The following is a 20184-nucleotide window of genomic DNA, read 5'->3' as shown; positions in this document are numbered from 1 at the left end:
TATTCTGAGATTTCTGACTACTTTCTCATAATAATATTTTTTTTTTAAATGCACTTTAATTTGTTTATTTTTTTCAGTGGCCCTAATCCTCTTCTGTGTAGCACTCGTCAAAATGTTGCTTTAAAAAATGTAAAAGCCTAATTTTGTAAACTGATTTATATTCATATTCGCTTTTCATGAGTTTAAAAAGACTTTTACAACTGCAAATCCTTCAACATTGCTTAGTCAGTTTTATTCGGCGCTCCAGTAAAAGTTAAAGTTCCGGTGTATGATCACATGAATCTCACGACAGCTTTGGAGGTGTGTTTACTGACGCTGTTGTTGACGGCTCACAGCTGACTCAACGGCTGAAAGGGAGGGACTCTTCTTGTGTTTCTTGTGTTTGAGTCGGCCTCTGCTGGAGTCAAGGTGTTAGTACATTCATGTTGTAGTAGCTGTGATTGGATACTAAAGATGTAGTTTATATCAAGGTTTTACTGTCAGATCAACACACGAAGAGTAAACAGTGAGTGGAAGTAGTAAGAGAGTTTCAGTTAGGATAAAATGTTAAGTTACATGGGTCACATTTTTCAAACATTTTCTCCCCTAATGCAACTGTCTTTAACCCTCCTGTTATGTTGCTGGTCAAATTGACCTATTTTAAAGTTATAAAATAAAATAAAAAAAATGTTAAAAGTGAACCCCCCAATTTGACCCTGCAGTCAAAGTGGAGGCTAAAAGGTGTCAGAATTGTTAAATATTAACTATTTCTTTCCAACTGTGTTACATATTTCATCCCTATCACTTTCCAATGTACAGAAAAAAAAAAGCTTTAACATGAATTTTCATTAAAACGAGTGAATTATCCTTATTGAACCAGGATCTGTGAGAATTAAAGAACACCAATGCGCTAAATATTGATTTAAATGGTTAGTAATGGAGTTAAAAATGAGATTTAAAAAAAGTTTATTGCGATTTTTTTGGGTTCTGACACTTTTGAATCATTAAATATGCCCCGGGACAAGTTGACCCAGGAACATTATTGTTGTCCCTAAGAAACAAACATAACAGGAGGGTTAAAAATAATAATCAATAACCGTACCTTGTGCTGCTCAGTTCTTAGCCCAGCTCATGTATTTTCTTATGTCCTGTTTTAATTCTACCACTTTGATTGTCGGAAGATGAGACGACCTGCTCACTGTAATATATGAGATGTGACCAAGCAGACCCTACTCCCCTTTATTTATTTTGTTTTATTCTATTATTATCACTATTCTTATTGTTTTTTCCCCACTTTGTTGGAATCTATTTCCTCATGTAGTGTACACATTATCACAATTGTTCTTCATTTTACAGAGATATGTATGTGTGTATACATTTGTGTGTAAATGTACGTGTGATAATTCATTTGTTTACTTTTTGTATTATTATTATTATTACAGCACGAGCACTGACACGCAGTGACAGCGAGGCCCTATTGAAACTGTACTGATTATTCTTCTTTCTCCTGCCACTTCTTTCCCCGTTTTGGAGGCCTGAACGTGCACGAAAAGTCAACAAATCCCAACAGGAAGTGCAGAAATAATTTTTGAATGACAGATTTTGTCTGATTTTTGCCATTGGCAGGGTACCTATTGTAAAGAAACCAGCCTACAATGTTTTTCCGGTTCAAGTTCTACAATGCTCAGTAGAGACTAGAGCGTAGACATATTGAAGATTCAAAATTATAAGAGGCATACCTGCCACACCCACACAATTTGTGGGTGTGGCAGGTATTCAAAGTTGGAACTGTTTTTGGCACAGTGCCAAATCCTTTGAACCTTAATATCACTCACATACAATGTTGGATCAGGACCAAAACTGTCATGCATGATAAGTGCCCCGGCCTGAATGCATCTATTTGCAAATATTCACCTAGATCTTATAGCGCCTCCTCCGGGCAACAGGATGTCACGTTTACTTTGTGTTGTATAGCTTCTCCTTCTTTTGGTGTATTTATTTCGTATGTGCTCAGAAATGGCCTTCAGACCTTCATGAAGCATCACAGGTCAGACTATGACCAGTCATTGAAGGCTGTGTTTCTTGCAGCGCCTCAAACTTTGATGTCTTGCCATGAAACAGGAAACATGTATAGCTCCTTCACACAGTGTTCAATCTGCTTCAGATTGCATATACGTGATCAGGGTCCATCCCTCAACAGATCTATGGGCTCATTTCTCTACTGCAGCCATAACACCATCCACAGGAAATACATAGTATTGACCTTAGCAAACAATCTCTGATCTCTCCCAAATTTTGCACATTTCATCATGGTCCAAGCCTTAACTCATCTTCATATTAAATTTTGCCATCAGCATGGAGTTAGGGTTATGATTAGGGTTAGGGTTATGATTAGGGTTAGGGTTATGATTATAGTTAGGGTAATGGTTATGATTAGGGTTAGGGTTATGGTTAGGGTTAAGGTTATGATTAGGGTTAGGGTTATGATTAGGGTTAGGGTTATGATTAGGGTCACGTTAAGGGTTATGATTAGGGTTAGGATTAGGGTTATGATTTGGGTTAGGGTTATGGTTAGGGTTAAGGTTATGATTAGGGTTAGGGTTATGTTAGGGTTAGGGTTATGATTAGGGTTAGGGTTATGATTAGGGTAAGGATTAGGGTAATGGTTTTGATTAGGGTTACGATTAGGTTTAGGGTTATGATTATGGTTAGGGTAATGGTTATAATTAGGGTTAGGGTTATGATTATGGTTAGGGTTAGGGATAGGGTTATGGTTAGGGATAGGGTTATGGTTATGGTTAGGGTTAGGGTTAGGGTTAGGGTTATAATTAGGGTCAGGTTAAGTGTTATGATTAGGGTTAGGGTTGGGGTTATAATTAAGGTCAGGTTAAGTGTTATGATTAGGGTTAGGGTTAGGGTTAAGATTAGGGTCAGGGTTATGATTGGGGTTAGGGTTATGATTAGGGTTAGGGTTAGGGTTAGGGTTCAGATTAGGGATAGGGTTAGGGTTTTGCTTAGGGTAAGGGTTAGGGTTGTCATTAGGGTTTGGGTTATGATTAGGGTTAGGTTTAGTAGTGATTGTGAAGTTCGGCTCTTTTCAGAGAGCTGGCTCTTTTGGCTCTTGAACGGCTCTTAATTTAAGATTTTTTGTAGCCGTATTCTATATCTTCACTTTGCAAAAAATAATGGTTTGTGTGTTGAAAACACACAATATTTTTATTAGAAGCCTTATAATTGCCCAATTTTGTGTATTTATTCTGTTACAAAACCCTTCTTTTTTTATATTTTAATCATTAATAACTTTTTTATTGTACAAATTAACAAAAAACTGCAAACATGACCACAAAACAGAACCAGGACAAAACTCAAGCTAACAAAACCAGAACAAAACTCAAGCAAACAGAACCAGAACCAACTCAAGCAAACATAACCAGAACCAAACTCAAGCAAACAGAACCAGAACCAACTCAAGCAAACATAACCAGAACCAAACTCAAGCAAACAGAACCAAAACCAGAACCAAACTCTGGCAAACAGAACCAGAACCAAGCTAAAGCAAACATAACCAGAACCAGAACCAAACTCAAGCAAACAGAACCAAAACCAACTCATGCAAACAAAACCAGAACTGAACTCAATCAAACAGAACCAGAACCAAATTCAAGCAAACAGAATTAGAACCAGAACCAAGTCAAGCAAACAGAACCAGAACCAAGTCAAACAAACAGAACCAGAACCAGAACCAAACTCAGGCAAACAGAACCAGAACCAAACTCAATCAAACAGAACCAGAACCAACTCAAGCAAACAGAACCAGAACCGAACTCAATTACACAGAACCAGAACCAAACTCAAGCAAACAGAACCAGAACCAGAACCAAACTCTAGCAAACAGAACCAGAACCAAGCTCAAGCAAACAGAACCAGAACCAAACTCAATCACACAGAACCAGAACCAAACTCAAGCAAACAGAACCAGAACCAGAACCAAACTCTAGCAAACAGAACCAGAACCAAGCTCAAGCAAACAGAACCAGAACCAAACTCAAGCAAACAGAACCAGAACCAAGTCAAGCAAACAGATCCGGAACCAAACTCAAGCAAACAGAACCAGAACCAAACTCAGGCAAACAGAACCAGAACCAAACTGAAGCAAACAGAACCAGAACCAAACTCAATCTAACAGAACCAGAACCCACTCAAGCAAACAGAACCAGAACCAGAACAAGTCAAGCAAACAGAACCAGAACCAAGTCAAGCAAACAGAACCAGAACCAAACTCAAGCAAACAGAAGCAGAACCGTTCAGTATAAATTTATGGATTAAATTACAAGATTGCACATGGTTATTGAGGTATTGCACAGGAAATCACAGTATTGCACATGTATGTGTTATGGAACAGGAGTCTTTAGTGATTTACTATTTGATTGTTCATGAGGGATATGGCCTGAAGGAAGAAGCTGTTCCAGAGCCGGGATGTTCTGGTTGGCTATACAGGTTTTGCTTATCTTTATTCTGTTGGCTCCATCAACACAACTTTGTTTCACAACTTTACAGGAACTGGAGTAATCCCAAGCAATTTTTTTTTTTTTTTTTTTTTTCTGCATTTCCTTGACTGTTTTTTCCCGTATATTTAAGTATGATTCCATTTACAGTCCAGCCACTGAAACAAAAGTCATTACATTGTTACTTTGGTGGAAAGCAGCTTGATCAGGTACTGTATTCAGAACCACTGAGGCAGTGATACATATTTCCACTGCTGTTATACTTAATATCAGCACTCATAGACTGCTCTCATCCATTCAAAATACTTGGCCAGAACTGACTATTAGTTTGATGTATATGTATCTGAATAAAGCCCCAAACTAATGATCAAGCCATCCACATTCTTACCACATGCCTGGAATAAAGTGTTTGATATGAGACAGTGGGACTGCAAACTTCAATGTGGTCAAATTGAGAGATTTCATTCCTTCTCCCTCCTCATCACCTCCTCATATATCAAAAACTTGAGTCCAGCAGCGGCCTCACTAGTCTCTCAAACCGGTGGAACGGGTTGTTATCAATGAGGTACAGGCTGAGAGGGGATACAGTTTACTGAAAGTAGGTGAAGCCCACATCACACCTGACAATGGCTTTTCAAGAGAGACCCTGATATCAAAGACAGTGAGAAAACAGTGACTTTAATCATGGAAGAAATCTTTGAGTTTAAATGTATGCTTGAAATTGAGTAATAAGAGAGAAATGAATTAACAAGAATTTGTTGCTCCAAAGGTGCAATGCTAAATGACTGAGCACTTTTCACTCATATCACTTGGGTTCATCTGGCAACGCAGGTGTGTCTGAGCAGGGTGGGAGGGTATTTCTTACTCTACACACACAATACGCTCAGTTTGAAGATCTCTACTGTCACAGAAACACCATGCGCTCTCTGCTCCCTCTCCTCTACCTTATTGTGGTCTGGACGGCAGGAACAGGGGCTTCTGACCCTACCTTACCCTTTATGGAGTACTTGGACCAGAACGATTTGGTCTGCCTGAAGTGGGGCTTTGACAACCTGCAAGGGGAGATTACATTCAAACTGGTGATCAACACAACAGGATGGGTGGGCTTTGGATTTAGCCCCAATGGAGGCATGGCTGGATCAGATATTGTGATGGGGGGGCTTGGACCAAGTGGAAGCTACTTCAAAGTAAGTTTGATTGATGTTTTCTCCATAGTTGCACATGTTTGAATATTAAATGATGATGATTTAGCCAAAAAGCATCCTGATACCATGATATTTTTTTGCTGTCTCTTAGGATTATTATGCCACAGGAAACTTGATGCCTTCGGTGGACAAGCAGCAGAGCTACACTCTCCTCTCTGCGAGTGAAAGTGAGGGTCAAACCATCTTGACCTTTAAGAGGACCATTCAATCGTGTGATGACCAAGACTTCCACATCACTGTAAATATTTCAGAAATTAAGTGTATTTTTTTGTGAAACATTAGCTTTGTTTTAAGCATAAAAATAGTGGTTTTGAATTTTCAATGTTGTTTGAAGTAGAATAAAAAAGACAAGCTAAAAAGTAACTACATTAGAAAAACTAAAATATAAAGATATTAATTTATTATTGTATCGTTTTGTCATGTATCGAAATTAATTGAATCCTATCATATCATAATGAATCATGTTGTATCATATTTGATAGTAATATATCATATTGTATCTTTTGTATGATACATATGGTATTCATTTATTTATTGAGTTAAAAGTTAATATTCAACTATGTTTAATATAAGAACAAGTGTAATGGTGTAATATCAAATGCTTCCAAAAGTAAACAAAAGAGTCAAAAAGTTATATATTAACAGTTTCATGTAAAAGAAACATCAGACAAAAAAAACTGAAAAATAGTATGAAGATATCAACTCCGTTTTTAAGGGTATCAAAAAGTAAATTCATCAACTTTCTTTTAATACAAAAAAATAAAAAGCAAAACATTGACACTCTTCTTAGTGCAAAAATATATTTTTAGTTGTGTCACCTGTTCATAATGTGATAAAGTTAACATTTGTCGGTTTTAAGCTGTTTCAATCTATACAAATTATAAGAGAAAAACTATAGAAAAATGCTGAACCATCAATCCTGTTTTTTAAGAATGATCTTTTAATTGCATCTAGGATCCTGTTGTTGCCATAGTACTATCACTTCAACAGGCTATTAAGCCAGCATCCCTCATTAACTCGCTAGACCTCAATTAAACACTGTTTGTTGTTGAACACCATGGAGCTCCAAGTCAAAATCATATGCTTTACACTTTTTCCTCACTCCTGCAGCTCATTATTGGTAATTCTAGATTCTTTTGTATCGTTGATCTAAATCTCTCTGTAAAGCTCAAGTTCCCTCTTGTTTTTCTATGAAGTTTTTGCCATAGGAAACCTTTTGTTAGGTTCCCCTGACTATTCCCTTCAATTGCACAGAACTGGATGTTTTCAGATGTGAAGACAATGGCAACAAAAAAAAGATGCACAAAAGACTTAGTTTTTGTGTTGAACGCCTGAAATACTATATGGTTTGAAATATGCAACGTCCTGTTCACTGACGTATACAAATTGTTAAAAGGATTTTTTTTTCATTCATGGGAACACAAGAACAAGCCCTAACCCATTTCCCTTTCAATGACAGCCTTTAGACGTTGTTATATGAGTATTGCATTATATAAATTTACCAAAATGTCTTCTCTAGACTGGAGCCATTAAATTGATCTATGCGTATGGAACTAGTGATGAGATCAATTACCATGCATCGAGCAGAGGAACCAAAGAAATTAACCTGCTGAACTACATGCCCAGGACTACTGTAACAGGCTCCAACTATCTCAGTGCAAGGGTGGACAACGTAAGAGCAACTTTTGACAAGGAATTATGAGAAAAATTGTTGAATTCTCTCAGTTTTTCTAAATGTACAGGATAACTCACTTTTACACTGTGAACATTTACTCACTTACTTACCTACTTACCTACTTACTTACTTACCTACTTACTTACTTACTTACTTACTTACTTACTTACTTACTTGCTTACTTACTTACTTACTTATTTATTTACTAACTTACTTTTCTTACTTACTACACTTACTTACTTTTCTTACTTACTACACTTACTTACTTTTCTTACTTACTACACTTACTTACTTACTTACTTACTTATTTATTTACTAACTTACTTTTCTTACTTACTACACTTACTTCCTTTTCTTACTTACTACACTTACTTACTTACTTACCTACCTACTTACTTACTGACTCGCTATACTCACCTTCCTACTTACTAACTTACTTACTTACTTACTTACTTACTTACTTATTAACTACACTTACTATACTTACTAACTTACTTTCTTTAATTACTTACTTATTAACTAAACAACTTACTTTACTAACCTACTTCCTAGTCTTACTTACTTTACTTTTCTTACTTCTTTTTTTACTCATTTACTATACTTTCTTATTTACTTAAATTACTATACTTAATTACTTTTCTTGATAACTTACTTACTTACTTACTTACTTACTTACTTACTTACTTACTTACTATACTTACTAATTTACTTTAATTGCTATACTTACTTACTATACTTCTTTATTTACTTTAGCTACTATACTTCTACTACTACTACTACTACTACTACATCTTATTAACTTAGGTACTTTCTATATTTACTTACTTACTTACTTAACTTACTTCCTATTATTACCTACTTACCTACTTCCTATACTTACTTATTTACTTACTTTACTTTTCTTATTTACTTACTTACTTTTCATCTTACTTTACTTACTGACTTACTGACTTACTTACTGTACTAACTTTTTTAATAACTTTCTTTACAAATTTATTTACTTACTAACTATACTTATTTACATTATTACTTCCTTCCTCAACTTAATTCCTTCCCTTCCTTTCTTCCTTCCTTGCTTACTTTTGTTCTAACTTACTTACTTACTTACTTACTTTCCTTCCTGACTTACTTACTCACTTACTTACTTATTTTTACAGGTCAGTGTCCCCCATAATCATACCTACTACCACTGCAAGGTCATGAAGTTTTCTTCCTTAAATACAAAACATCATATATATCTGGTAGGTGTCCTTTTTTATATCTTTGTCCTTACCTTTACTTTATGCTATTCAAATAACATTGATTTCCCCATCACTGAAACCAATGCTTGAGTGTCAGCCTACACAGAATATATTTTGGATACCAGCAGGATTAAAAAGTATATACATATCTTACTGTCATATCGATAACTTTGACTGACATTACAGTCTCTGTTAGCAATTACACTGTTTTTGTTTGTTATGGTAATTAATCTGAAAACTGTTGAATTATGGGGAGGTTCATTTTCAATGGCATCAGATCAGTGTGCCAGTGTACAGTACTAGTAGATACTACCCGATACAGCAGTTTTTAAGGGTTATTCTGGCACTAGTATCACTGCCATTGGTGTAAAAATGACTCGTCACCCAAATGTAGTGACATCAAAAGTAACTGATAATGTCTGTATGCAGCATTTGCGGACAAAACAAACAAACAAACAAACATAAAAATATACCAAATAATCATACTTTTCTTCTTTCTTCCTTCACTTTCTTGAACTCCATTGACTTGACCTCAGATTGAACCGTTGATTGAGCACTTTGACCTCATTCACCACATGCTGCTGTACCGCTGCCCCTCCTTTGTGACACAACTGTACGACAGGCCATGCTACCAGGGTGACATTGGGGATGCCTGCTTTGACATAGTGGCCTCATGGGCAGTAGGAGGAGGGGTGAGAGAGTGTCCTGCATCCATTTCTGAAGTCTTTGATTCATTTTGTGGTCTGTGTGCTTTAGATTTTATACTAGTTGGTGCAAATGCTTTCTCTTTTTCTCGTTGGTATTTATTTGATATTTTTAAACTTTCACTAATCTTGCATTTGTTTTCTACCCTTACATGTTGTATAACAGTTTTTTAGTCTTTTGTTTTGTTTTGGATGATTGCTAGTCTTTTATTATTGCTTCAGTCATTTTTTATTGTTTGGTCTTTTATCATTTCACCTGCCTTTTCTGTCCCTATCTGTCTGACAGGTGCTATATAAATAAAGTTGAGTTAAGTTAATCCACTGTTTATTTCTTGCAACCTCAGGTGTTTGCATTTCCTGAAAATGTGGGTATTCCTGTTGGAGGAGAGGAGAAAGAAACATTATACAGACTGGAAATCCACTACAATAATCCGAATGGTGACAAAGGTAAATACTGGACATTATTTTTTATACTTTACTCTAGGGGGAAGGCAGATAAATGTGTGCAGCACCTGAGTCCAAGACAAATTTCCCTTAGAGGAAAATAAAGTGCATTGTATTGTAGCGTACCTTATCTTATCATATCATATAGGATGGTATTGTGTTGTATATTTTGTATTGTATCACATTACATCACACTGTATTGTTTTGTATCATATCGTATCCTATCTCACTGTACTGTAACAAATCATGTTGTATCGAAACGTATCTTATCATGTAGCACAACCCCACTTAACATGAGGACAAATCAGTACTATGGCTAACATGATACCCAGACATGTGGCTGACTTATAGACAAAACGCCTCATAATAAATAGCATCCAATTGGTTTAAAGCTCAGTGTGACTCCGTAGCATAATCACTAATCACATTTTTGACTGGCCTGATCTGAATCATGACAGGATTCAGTGTATCTGAGATTGAGGGTGAGCCGATGCATCTTCAAGACAAACTTACTTATGTGCTCTCAGATTTGTACAAGGCTACACAACTTTTATCTTGCATGCATATCACTAATAGAACTTTCCTTAAAAGGGCTACTAATGCACTTTAACACTTGAAAAAGGTGGTGTTTCAGTATGATAAAGGCACATTATCTTATCCATCCTTTAATTTCATGTATAATCTTTTCATCTTGAATTTCTTTGTACAGGAAGGACAGACAGCTCAGGGTTGAAACTGTACTACACAGACAAACTCCGAGAGCATGACGCAGGCACTCTGACTGCAGGTTTGCTGCAGTTGGACCATATGAATTACAAAATCCCCCCAAAAGTCAGCCAATTCCACAGCTATGGCGTGTGTAACACCAGTGTCTTCTCTCAGGTCAGTACTGACTCCAAACTTTTGAAGCAACAGGTAGCTATGATATCATTCAATACATGTTTTTTTGATCATCTTGACTTTGCATCTTTAGCTTGTGAATCCTTTTCCTGACATTCATGTGTTTGCTGTGCTGCTGCACACCCACCTGGCTGGGAGGAAAGTCAGAGCTGCACATTACAGGTAAAAAGGAGAGACATGGAATAAGCTTCCATCAGTGTCTAAGCTGGTTCAATAAAGATTGATATAATCAAATGTTTGTGTAAAGAAAAAAAACAGTTACACATTGTTCGTCTGTGTAGGAATGGAGAGCAGATAGACTTCTTGGACTATGATGAAAACTACAAATTTGAGTTTCAGCAGGCCACCAGTTTGGGGAATATAAAGACCATCAAGCTGGTAGGTTTCCAGTCCATCTCTATCCATATATTACACTCATTTGTTACAAGAAAGTTAGACGTTATCTTGGCTTTCAAAAAACACCTTTTATTATCATTGCTATACAATTCATTATTTGCACCCAATTTAAGGGCGATGAGATTGCAGTGGAGTGCACCTACAGTACAGCCACTCGTACTACAGCCACTAAGGTGGGTAAATATAAATAATGAGATCAGTGCTGTCCAGTTAAAACATACCTGCATCTACAAGGTATAACTCTAACAACCACCACATTTCACATGTTCTTCTTTCAGATGGGGTTAGGAACTAATGATGAGATGTGCCTGGCTTTCCTCCTCTACTACCCTGCAATCAACATAGCCTCATGCATCAGCCATCCAAACACACATTACCTACCACTGAGCACAAACAACCAGTAAGACTTAATGCCTTTTATTGTATGAGGTGACTGCAAAGACTGAATACAGCACCAGTGCAGCTTACAGGTTACATACAGCATGAAAATCATCCCATGTGTCCAGGTGTATCTTGATATGTTTGGGTTTTGATTTTGATTTTCTGACAGAATTTTTGAGGGGAAGGCAGCTCCGAGCCAGGATGATATTGCTGAGTATGAGCGTTTGTTACAGACCTTACCACAACTTCAGTTGGTCTCTGATGCTGAGGTAAGTTCCTGTTATTGTGCATTTATCTTAATGTCTTTTTTTCTACTTTAAATCTTAAAAAAAAAAAAAAAGTGATGATTTATTTTTAAGGATCTTTTAAGGACTGCAGAGCAAGTTCCAGCAAGTTCCTCAAATAGATATTCTACTCTGTTTGTTTTTGTTTGTTTATTGTATGTGTGTGTGAGGCATTTTCTTGAAATTTTACATAATGGTACTGGTTCAGTCAGTGTATTATAAATTAGTCTTCCACTTCACCTGCCAGACTCTCTTATCTGTGCTGCTCAACATGTCTCGAATCAATCTCTTTCTTGTCTCAGTTAAAGTGTCTCTTAAACAATCTGCTTGTTGCAATCAATTAAAGCAACAAGCAGGTTTGTATGGTGCTTTTTTTCCTTCTTTTACTGCTGAGTCATTAAAATAGGTTTTTATTTATGGTTTCTTTTTCCAGCACAACTTCGCATTTTTTGAAAACGGCAGTGTTAGGAAGATGAAGAACACACCAACCGTCACTTGTCAGATAAACAACAACAGTGGGTCAAGCAGAATCAGCACTTCCTGGATCTTGAACACAGCAGGAATCATATTCTCACTACTCTTGGTTGTAATAATGTAGTGATGGTTGTATGTGCAACAGAGCCTTGATCATATTTAGCCTGCAAATGTAATGAAGAATTCTCAATGTTTTCTATTTCTGTGATATCATATCTCTTTGATATTTATTCTTTCAACACAATTTAGGAGTTGTGTTATTCAGCAACTGTCATATTATTCATAAAGTAGGATGTAATTGCTGGTTTACTTTAAAGTCTGTTTCACATAATTCTTTGTCACATATCCCTGAGATGAATAGTTACACAAAGCAATTATATATATACATTCATATATATATATAGCTTACTTTCATTTATTTAGGTTGTGATGAAATTTATAAATTCCTATCTGCACTGTACCTTAATAAAGTAGCCAAATTAAATTCAGCTGTGATGATTCTACGTTTTACACGTGATAGACATGTGAATACGGAACTGTTTTTTCCAGACGGTCTATAAATGCAACATTATGCGTGTATTTTATGACATTTGCACATACGCAATTATCTGTTTCTGTGTTGTGTTGTGCTGTTGCTTACATGCACTGAATGCTGATTCTGACACATATATTGTTTAAACAAAGGAGCCAATAATTTTATAACTTCTTACTTATTGAATGTATTCAATATATAATCAGTGGTCGACAGTAACAAAGTAAATTTACTTGAGTGCTGTACTTAAGTACATTTTTTGAGTATCTGTACTTTAGTTGAATATTATTTTTTGGGGTACTTTACTTTTTCTTTTACTCCACTACATTCAGAAGACAATTCTTGTGCTTTTTACTCCACTACATTTCTATCAGTGCTCTAGTCACTCACTACTTTTGCTTTGAAGTCAGCTCATGAATTTCCTTCTCTTTTCTGAAATCTGATCCCTAAGACAGTAAAATGTGTTTGTGTAGTTCTGTTTGTCTCAGTGGTTTAGTCGTACCTGTATATTGAGCATCTCCACGTTTGAACATGGAGCATACACAGAGCAAATTTCACTCTGATCAGGCAGTTCATTTAGGAGGTGGTAATGATGGCTATAATCAACCACATGAGCACACATGGCCGTATCTTCAGCCCGTTTTAGAGGTCTTTGAAATGAAGAATAAAAGGTTCTCCCTGTTTCCCCTTCAGCCCAAACACAGATATTCACTGTCCAACCTGAGAAAGCTATGTAACATTTGTTTCATTCCAGATGAACATTTCAAACTAAGTTGTTTGTGCTTGGAGTAACTTAGTGTCTGTTTTTATCCATGGTATAGTTTTTAGAGATTTCAAGTAGTGTTTTCTAGATAAACTTAATGTAAGCAAATGTACTCCGATGTAGACCTGACTGCATGCATTCTTTGTCAAATACATTTTGAGATTTTTTAAAGAAGTACTTTGAATTTGAGTACTTAAGTCAGGGGTGTCAAACATGCGGCCCGCGGGCCAAAACCGGCCCGCCAGAGGTTCCAATCCGGCCCGGCGGGAAGACTTTGCAAAGTGAGAAAAATTACAGAGAAGACATTAACTGCAATTTTTCAATAAAAGTAACTACTATTTCAAATTTGTCATCTGAGGGTCACATACAATCAAAGTGCTGACTGAGCACACCTGAACAGCACTTTTTTTCCAGGACTTTTTTCCTCAAAGTGAGAAAATAGATGACTTGCTGTTTGCATAATCCAGTTGAGATTCATGCAGACTTTTTAGTCTGCATACAACACTGGCCAACAAGCAAACTGTTCCTGCTGGAACTGAGGGGTCCATAATAGTCAATTTTACCTTCTTCATTATTATTACCTCTGTTCTTTTGATGTAAACATTACACTCTGTGTCAGGTGAATGGGTGACCTGTGTGTTTGATGTGTTCGCAGCAGGTTTTAGAGCTTAAAGAGTAAAATATTTGGCCCACTGTGAGACTCATCATTGCAAAAAATACAACAGCTGTTTTTGTAGAAAGGTAGTTCATGAAATGTAAACATTTTCAGAATGTACTTGTACTTTTTTGCACTAAAACAAAAGGGAATACTTTAGAGTTGTTGTTATTTCTAGGTTATTATGTTCTGATTTTACTGGTCTGGCCCACTTCAGATCAACTTGGGCTGTATGTGGCCCCTGAACTGAAATGAGTTTGACGCCCCTGACTTAAGTACTTAAACTCAAGTAATAATCTGAACAACTTTCACTTGTATTGGAGCAATATTTGACCTGGAGGATCTATACTTTGACTGAAGTAATGAAGCTGTGTTCTTTGTTGACCACTGTATATAATACAACTAGTGTTGTCTGAATCCTTAAAGCAGTGGATGAAGGTGGTTGTGACATGTAGTTTCACAGTTTTCCCTCAGGGTGGAGCTCTAAGATAATATCCTGACTGTCACTGTGCTGCTGTCAGGGAATGAATGTGAACGGCTAGCCGGCTGGTAGCTTTGGCAATGTTGTCATTATCAGAATGATATCGCAGCGGGACAGAGGAGAACTTGCTCGGTTTTATACTGTTACAGATCCCAAAAAGCACCAGAAAGGATATACTGTCTACAAAGTGACCGCAAGGGTAAGTAAAAAGGGAGGATGGGTTCTGAAAGCAAGGCTAATGCTAAGTGTTATTAGCTAGCTTGAGCCTAGCTTGAGTGTAGCTAATATGATGCAAATAGAAGTAATATTACTTTCAGGTCAATAGACAGTGCTAATTGCTACGATGAACACCGCAGATATAGCATACAGACTGTTTTTTATTTGAAAAATGAGGTTCTGTCACCCACAGTTGCTAATTTAGATCACCAGTAGTGATGTAGCTTTAGGAGCACTACGTAGACAAGGGTTAGCATCTGTTTGGACGTTCACATTTACGAGCTATCGGGTTCATATTGTCATAGTTTGGGGGACATTGTCACAGAAAAATACCCTCAAATGAGCAATAATGTAGGCTTTGTGAACATTACTGTCAAGTCAATCAAACTGGAATGGAAATCTGTCAAAGCCTGGGCTGACCATTTGGCCAAGCTAGCTACTTGTGATGCTTGTGACAGTGAGTAGAAGTCCCTGAATACCATTCAATGTCATCTACTGTATACACTGAACATATTTAGAGTCAGCAGTGGTGGACAAAGTACACAGCTTCATTACTTCAGTCAAAGTATAGATACTACATGTCAAATATTACTCCAATACAAGTGAAAGTTGCCCTGTCAGATTATTACTTGAGTTAAAGTACTGAAGTACTTGCTTTTAAAAATATTCAAAGTACTTCTTAAAAAAAATCTCAAAACGTTGTATTATCACAATAAATAAATGCAGTCAAGAATACATAGATGTACATTCAGTTACATCATGTTTATTTAGAAACCATTACTTGAAATCTCTAAAAACTATACCATGGAATAAAAACAGACACTAAGTTTCTCCAAGCACAGACAACTTAGTTTGAAATGTTCATCTGGAATGAAACAAATGTTACATAGCTCAACACGCTTTCTCAGGTTGGACAGTGAATTTTTGTATGTTTGGGCAGAATGGGAAACAGGGTGAACATTTCAAACGATACGTATCATTCTTCATTTCGAAAATCTCTAACACGGGCTGAAGATATGACCGTGGGCGCTCAGGTGGAGAATTATAGCCATCATTACCACCTCTAAATGAACTGCCTGATCTGAGTGAAATTTTCTCTGTGTTTGCTCCACATTCAACCGTGGAGACACACGATATACAGGTACGGCTAAACCACTGAGACAAACAGAACTACACAAACACATTTTACTGTCTTAGGGATCAGATTTCAGAAAAGAGAAGGAAATTCATGAGCTGACTTCAAAGCAAAAGTAGTGAGTGACTAGAGCATTGATAGAAATGTAGTGGAGTCAAAAGTACAATAACTGTCTTCTGAATGTAGTGGAGTAAAAGTAATAAGTTCCCCCCCAAAATAATACTCAAGTAAAGTACACATACTCAAAAAATGTACTTAAGTACAGTACTCAAGTAAATTTACTTTGTCCACTTTGTCTACTTACTGTCAACCACTGTATGACATTGTTTCTCCACACTTGTGTTAGACCTCCAGTAATGGATATGCAGGGATCTTACCGGTTCATCACATTAGATGTACACTCACAGTTAGTAAGCTGCTAGGACAAGCTGGGTTTCTTTGTGTCAGCCTGTCTGCCTGCAATCCTGCTTGTTACCATTGTTGGTGATATCTCGTTCCTACTCTCAAGGCTTCCGTCATTCGCAATATAATAAACTCATTGTCACTCTGAGAGCTGTGTCCTCGCTCGTACTTGTGTAAACCTCACCAGAAAAGTCTTTGCAGAAAAAGCAGCACTGAAATCTTGGACTCTTTGATCGTTATGGAGGTTCTAAAACATCTCTTCTCCCTCCTCCAAACAGATCATCTCCAGGAAGAGCCCGGAGGATGTGCAAGAGGTAAGACATTCAACCATTATCTTTATACTTTGACTTTGTAAGCTGGATGACTTTGAATTTAGGGAAATATTTCAGATCTCATAAGACCAAGTATACCAACTATCATCAAAAATATCTTTATATTCAGGAGATAATACAGAACATTTGATGGTTTTCTTTTCCCATAACAGATCATAACATGCTGTAAAACACACAAGCATGCTCTCTGTTAGAAACCGAAGAATTATGTCTAGTGTGGGACCAGCACAAATTAAGCAGGCATGATGTCAATTACTGTCTGGAAACACACATACCTCCATTATTGAGCAGTTTAGAGCTTAGCCTGGTTTTCTCACAGTGGCTGGCTGGTCAGGATTTTAGCAAAGCGCACAGGAATCTCAGCATTATGAGCCAAAAAGTTAGATTTTATCCACGGAGTCAGGAAGTGCTTTATCCAGGTTTGTGTGTGAATGTTTGCAACATGTCTGTACATTTTATTGCCCAAGATGGTGCTTGGATACTTGGTTAGATGGTGCTGTGTTAGCTTTAGAGCTACAGTGGACGCTTTAGTTGTTGTTTAATCCAAAAGTCTTCCAAATTCATGTCTTCTTTAAAAATAATGAATGTTTTCATGATTTAGATACTTCAAAAATAAGTAGTGATAACTTTCTTACAGACAAGAACAAAGGTCAAGTTACGAAATTGATTGAATCCATATCATAATACATAAACCAATGCCTCTTTTGATCAGTATTCATCCAATTCTTCTCTCTCTTCTCCTTTAGATAACAGTATGGAAGCGATACAGTGATTTCCGGAAGCTTCATCAAAACCTCTGGCAGCTGCACAAGAATGTATGTAGCCAGTCGGAGCTGTTTCCTCCCTTTGCAAGGGCCAAAGTCTTTGGTAAGACATTTATCCCCAAACATTTGTTCTGTTAAATAAACAAAATGCTTCTCTCCATTTCTTTAACGCTTGAACTGATTCTGGGTCCTCTGGTACCCTCACGTTTGTTTGTTTGTTTTTTTGTTAGTGCTAGAAATCTAGAGAAACATAGTCAAAGACTTTGCTGTATTGCATGACTGTTAATCCCAATCCAAATGAGGAAAGGAAAGACCCTGCCTCCTGGAGGCAGCTCAGGGATGTTGCTAAGTACTACATTATAATTGATTTTCCCCTCTATGAATGCATGTGCAGGTCGTTTTGATGACTCAGTAGTTGAGGAGAGAAGACAGTGCTCTGAGGATCTGTTACAGTTCTCTGCTAATATCCCTGCTCTCTACAGCAGTCAGCACATCCAAGATTTCTTCAAGGTACACAAACATACGCACATACACAAAAGACAAACAAACTCCCAGACGGGCTTCTAACTGCAATGTTTTTATTCTTCTAAAGGGAGGCGAGGTTCACGACGGCTCAGAGCTCATTGGACCAGCTGAGCCCTTTTCTGACTTTCTGGCAGACAGTTTATCTGACTGCAGCTCTGACGGTAGGTTTGCACAGAATAACTTTGACTCTGAATCAGTCTGTCTGTGAAGCTGCAGGAACTGTTACATCGCACTTGCTCATGAATATGTGTATGTGTTTCTCAGTGCAAAGAGACATCAGTGGTGCAGATGATTTAACCATCACATCTGAGTATGGAGGTAAGGTTTGTTCTGAATGGACACATGACTTTTTAGTTAAATTCAATTGCAATGTTTTTGTTATGTATGTTACTCTTTGTATTAACCCTGCTTTCCTTTCCAGGCCCGTCCAGTGACAGCGACCTGACCTCCCTGGCTGTGGATTCGGACTCTCTGGCTGGGCTGGATGATGGCATGGCCTCAGGTCGCACCTCCCCAAACCAGCCACAGGGGGGAGCCACCAACATTAGCAGCAGCTGCAGTCCTCGCTTGCCCTCCCTGCACAATCGTCGCACCCCATCTCCTGCCCCGGTTCCTGCATCCTCAGCCCCTAACCCCGAGGTCGGCTGGCCAGGTCGAACACCACTCTTCTCCGGCAGCCTGAAGAAAGCCAGTAGTGGCAACACAAAGGACGCAAAGTCAGACTATTTAGACAGAGCCAGTGAGCTTATCTCTTTAGCTGAACAAAAAGAGAAAGAGCAGGACTTCCAAGCAGCTTTCTCCTGCTATCGCAGCGGAGTGGACCTGCTGCTGCAAGGAGTGCAAGGTCAGTGTGTGAGAAAGCTGTGAAACTTTTCTACTCCTTCAGTTAAAATAAGAGGAAGTTGTTTAAATCAAGATGCAGCATTGCTAAATATTAAAAAAAAATCTCATTCTATTTCCATAGCTGCATCTAAATCTTTTTTTTTCCACTGGAAACAAATATAGTTTTAACCATGAGAGCTGACAACATTTGGCTCAGAATGTAGATATTGAGCTGACCCTGTACCAGCACCTCTGATGATGGAGAGAAGCCAAACTTTCACTTTCACTTTTTCTTTTAAGCTCAACTACATGCTTTTTATCAGTAAACAAATGCCAGAACAGAAACATTTAACTCTGCACTGTGAAAACGGCTTTCTAAAGAAAACTCACTGATCTTCCTCACCTCTTTCCAGGTGAGCCCAGTCCCACGCGGCGAGAGGCCGTGAAGAAGAAGACTGCTGAGTATCTGATGCGCGCTGAACAGATTTCCAGTCAGCATCTGAGAAGCAACATGGGTCAAGGGTCAACACAGACGGTGGTGAGTGGGAGGGAAAATTCACGAGCACTGCTGTCTGTGTTAGATTATGCTAATATATTTATATGCATGCATACACCGGGGTCCTCAAACCACTTGAGGGAGTGCATCAGAGTGCTTTTGGGTTTCATACAGATGAAAACATTGCAGCAAGTTGGTATTCAAAAATCTCATTATACTTTTTTATTTTTAACTGCACTCTGGCAGTGTTAACTGATCAATGTTTGTATGATTGCAATTTATAAAATAACCTAAAATAATGTGAATGGAGAGCTTTCATCATCCATCAGTTTACATCTCCCCTCAGCTTTAAGGAGCTCCACGACACTAAGGCGTGCTTTCTTTCTAGTGCAATCTGGCTGCTCTTTGGTGCACAACACTGAACAAGTGTGACCATATTTAAAAGATACTGTTGTTCACCATTAAAGAACTATTACATTTTCTTTTGTCCAAGGCTTTGGGGGCACAGTGCTGTGCATCCACCAGCAGAGGAGGCCAGGAGAGTCCTTCTGAGGAGCTGAGAGCCTACAGGGTGCTGGGGGTCATAGATAAGGTCAGCTTACTTCTATGTTGTTGTTCATTTCTAATTATAACCAATGTTGTTGTTTTTTTTGCCAAGACAGAATTAAAACAGAAAAAGACAGATTGAAAAATGTTAAGAGCTAAATTAGTTTAAATTAAATGAGTTTAAAACTAGCGGTGTCCCGATACAACCTTTTCACTTCCGATACGATACCGATATTGCAGCCTTGAGTTTTGGCCAATACGATATCAGCACGAATCATACATACTTTTATTACTTATTTTGTAGTATGGAATGTTTAAAAAAAGCTT

At 37.6% G+C, this 20184-nt stretch overlaps 2 protein-coding genes across 4 annotated transcripts in view; both read left to right on the top strand.

The window, feature by feature from the left end:
- The first annotated feature begins 392 nt into the window (after positions 1 to 392).
- On the top strand, positions 393 to 12531 carry moxd1l (monooxygenase, DBH-like 1, like). Its single transcript, XM_034699879.1, has 14 exons — positions 393 to 505; positions 5451 to 5671; positions 5781 to 5927; positions 7209 to 7361; positions 8522 to 8605; positions 9142 to 9297; positions 9654 to 9756; positions 10463 to 10635; positions 10727 to 10815; positions 10935 to 11031; positions 11163 to 11222; positions 11328 to 11449; positions 11600 to 11699; positions 12148 to 12531. The coding sequence occupies exons 2-14, from the start codon at positions 5483 to 5485 to the stop codon at positions 12310 to 12312; spliced, it is 1638 nt and encodes a 545-aa protein (XP_034555770.1). The 5' UTR covers positions 393 to 505; positions 5451 to 5482; the 3' UTR covers positions 12313 to 12531.
- A 2062-nt stretch (positions 12532 to 14593) lies between these two features.
- rps6kc1 (ribosomal protein S6 kinase polypeptide 1) overlaps positions 14594 to 20184 on the top strand; it is a 29855-nt gene continuing 24264 nt past the window's right edge. For 2 of the 3 annotated variants that reach the window (XR_004633560.1, XM_034699795.1), the window contains exons 1-9: positions 14595 to 14818; positions 16651 to 16686; positions 17451 to 17571; positions 17863 to 17978; positions 18061 to 18154; positions 18258 to 18311; positions 18415 to 18837; positions 19229 to 19353; positions 19805 to 19903. Coding sequence is in view for 2 of the 3 variants with exons in the window: in XM_034699795.1 (XP_034555686.1) it covers positions 14717 to 14818; positions 16651 to 16686; positions 17451 to 17571; positions 17863 to 17978; positions 18061 to 18154; positions 18258 to 18311; positions 18415 to 18837; positions 19229 to 19353; positions 19805 to 19903 (1170 nt within the window). In the remaining variant the exon portion in view is untranslated. Of the gene's footprint in view, positions 14819 to 16650; positions 16687 to 17450; positions 17572 to 17862; positions 17979 to 18060; positions 18155 to 18257; positions 18312 to 18414; positions 18838 to 19228; positions 19354 to 19804; positions 19904 to 20184 lie in introns of all 3 variants that reach the window. The other variant, XM_034699796.1, reaches the window with a different exon arrangement.

Source organism: Notolabrus celidotus, chromosome 13, assembly GCF_009762535.1.
Source record: "Notolabrus celidotus isolate fNotCel1 chromosome 13, fNotCel1.pri, whole genome shotgun sequence".
NCBI lineage: Eukaryota > Metazoa > Chordata > Actinopteri > Labriformes > Labridae > Notolabrus > Notolabrus celidotus.
The sequence above is the reverse complement of the archived record's forward strand: the minus strand, read 5'-3'. Positions and strand labels throughout refer to the sequence as shown.

What these genes read in the sequence shown, in the direction of transcription:
- moxd1l (XM_034699879.1), top strand. Translation starts at nt 5,483, where the DNA reads ATGGAGTACTTGGACCAGAACGATTTGGTCTGCCTGAAGTGGGGCTTT. An exon ending in CAAGTGGAAGCTACTTCAAA is followed by an intron (nt 5,672 to 5,780) that starts GTAAGTTTGATT and finishes GCTGTCTCTTAG; the next exon opens with GATTATTATGCCACAGGAAA. An exon ending in AGTTGGTCTCTGATGCTGAG is followed by an intron (nt 11,700 to 12,147) that starts GTAAGTTCCTGT and finishes TTCTTTTTCCAG; the next exon opens with CACAACTTCGCATTTTTTGA.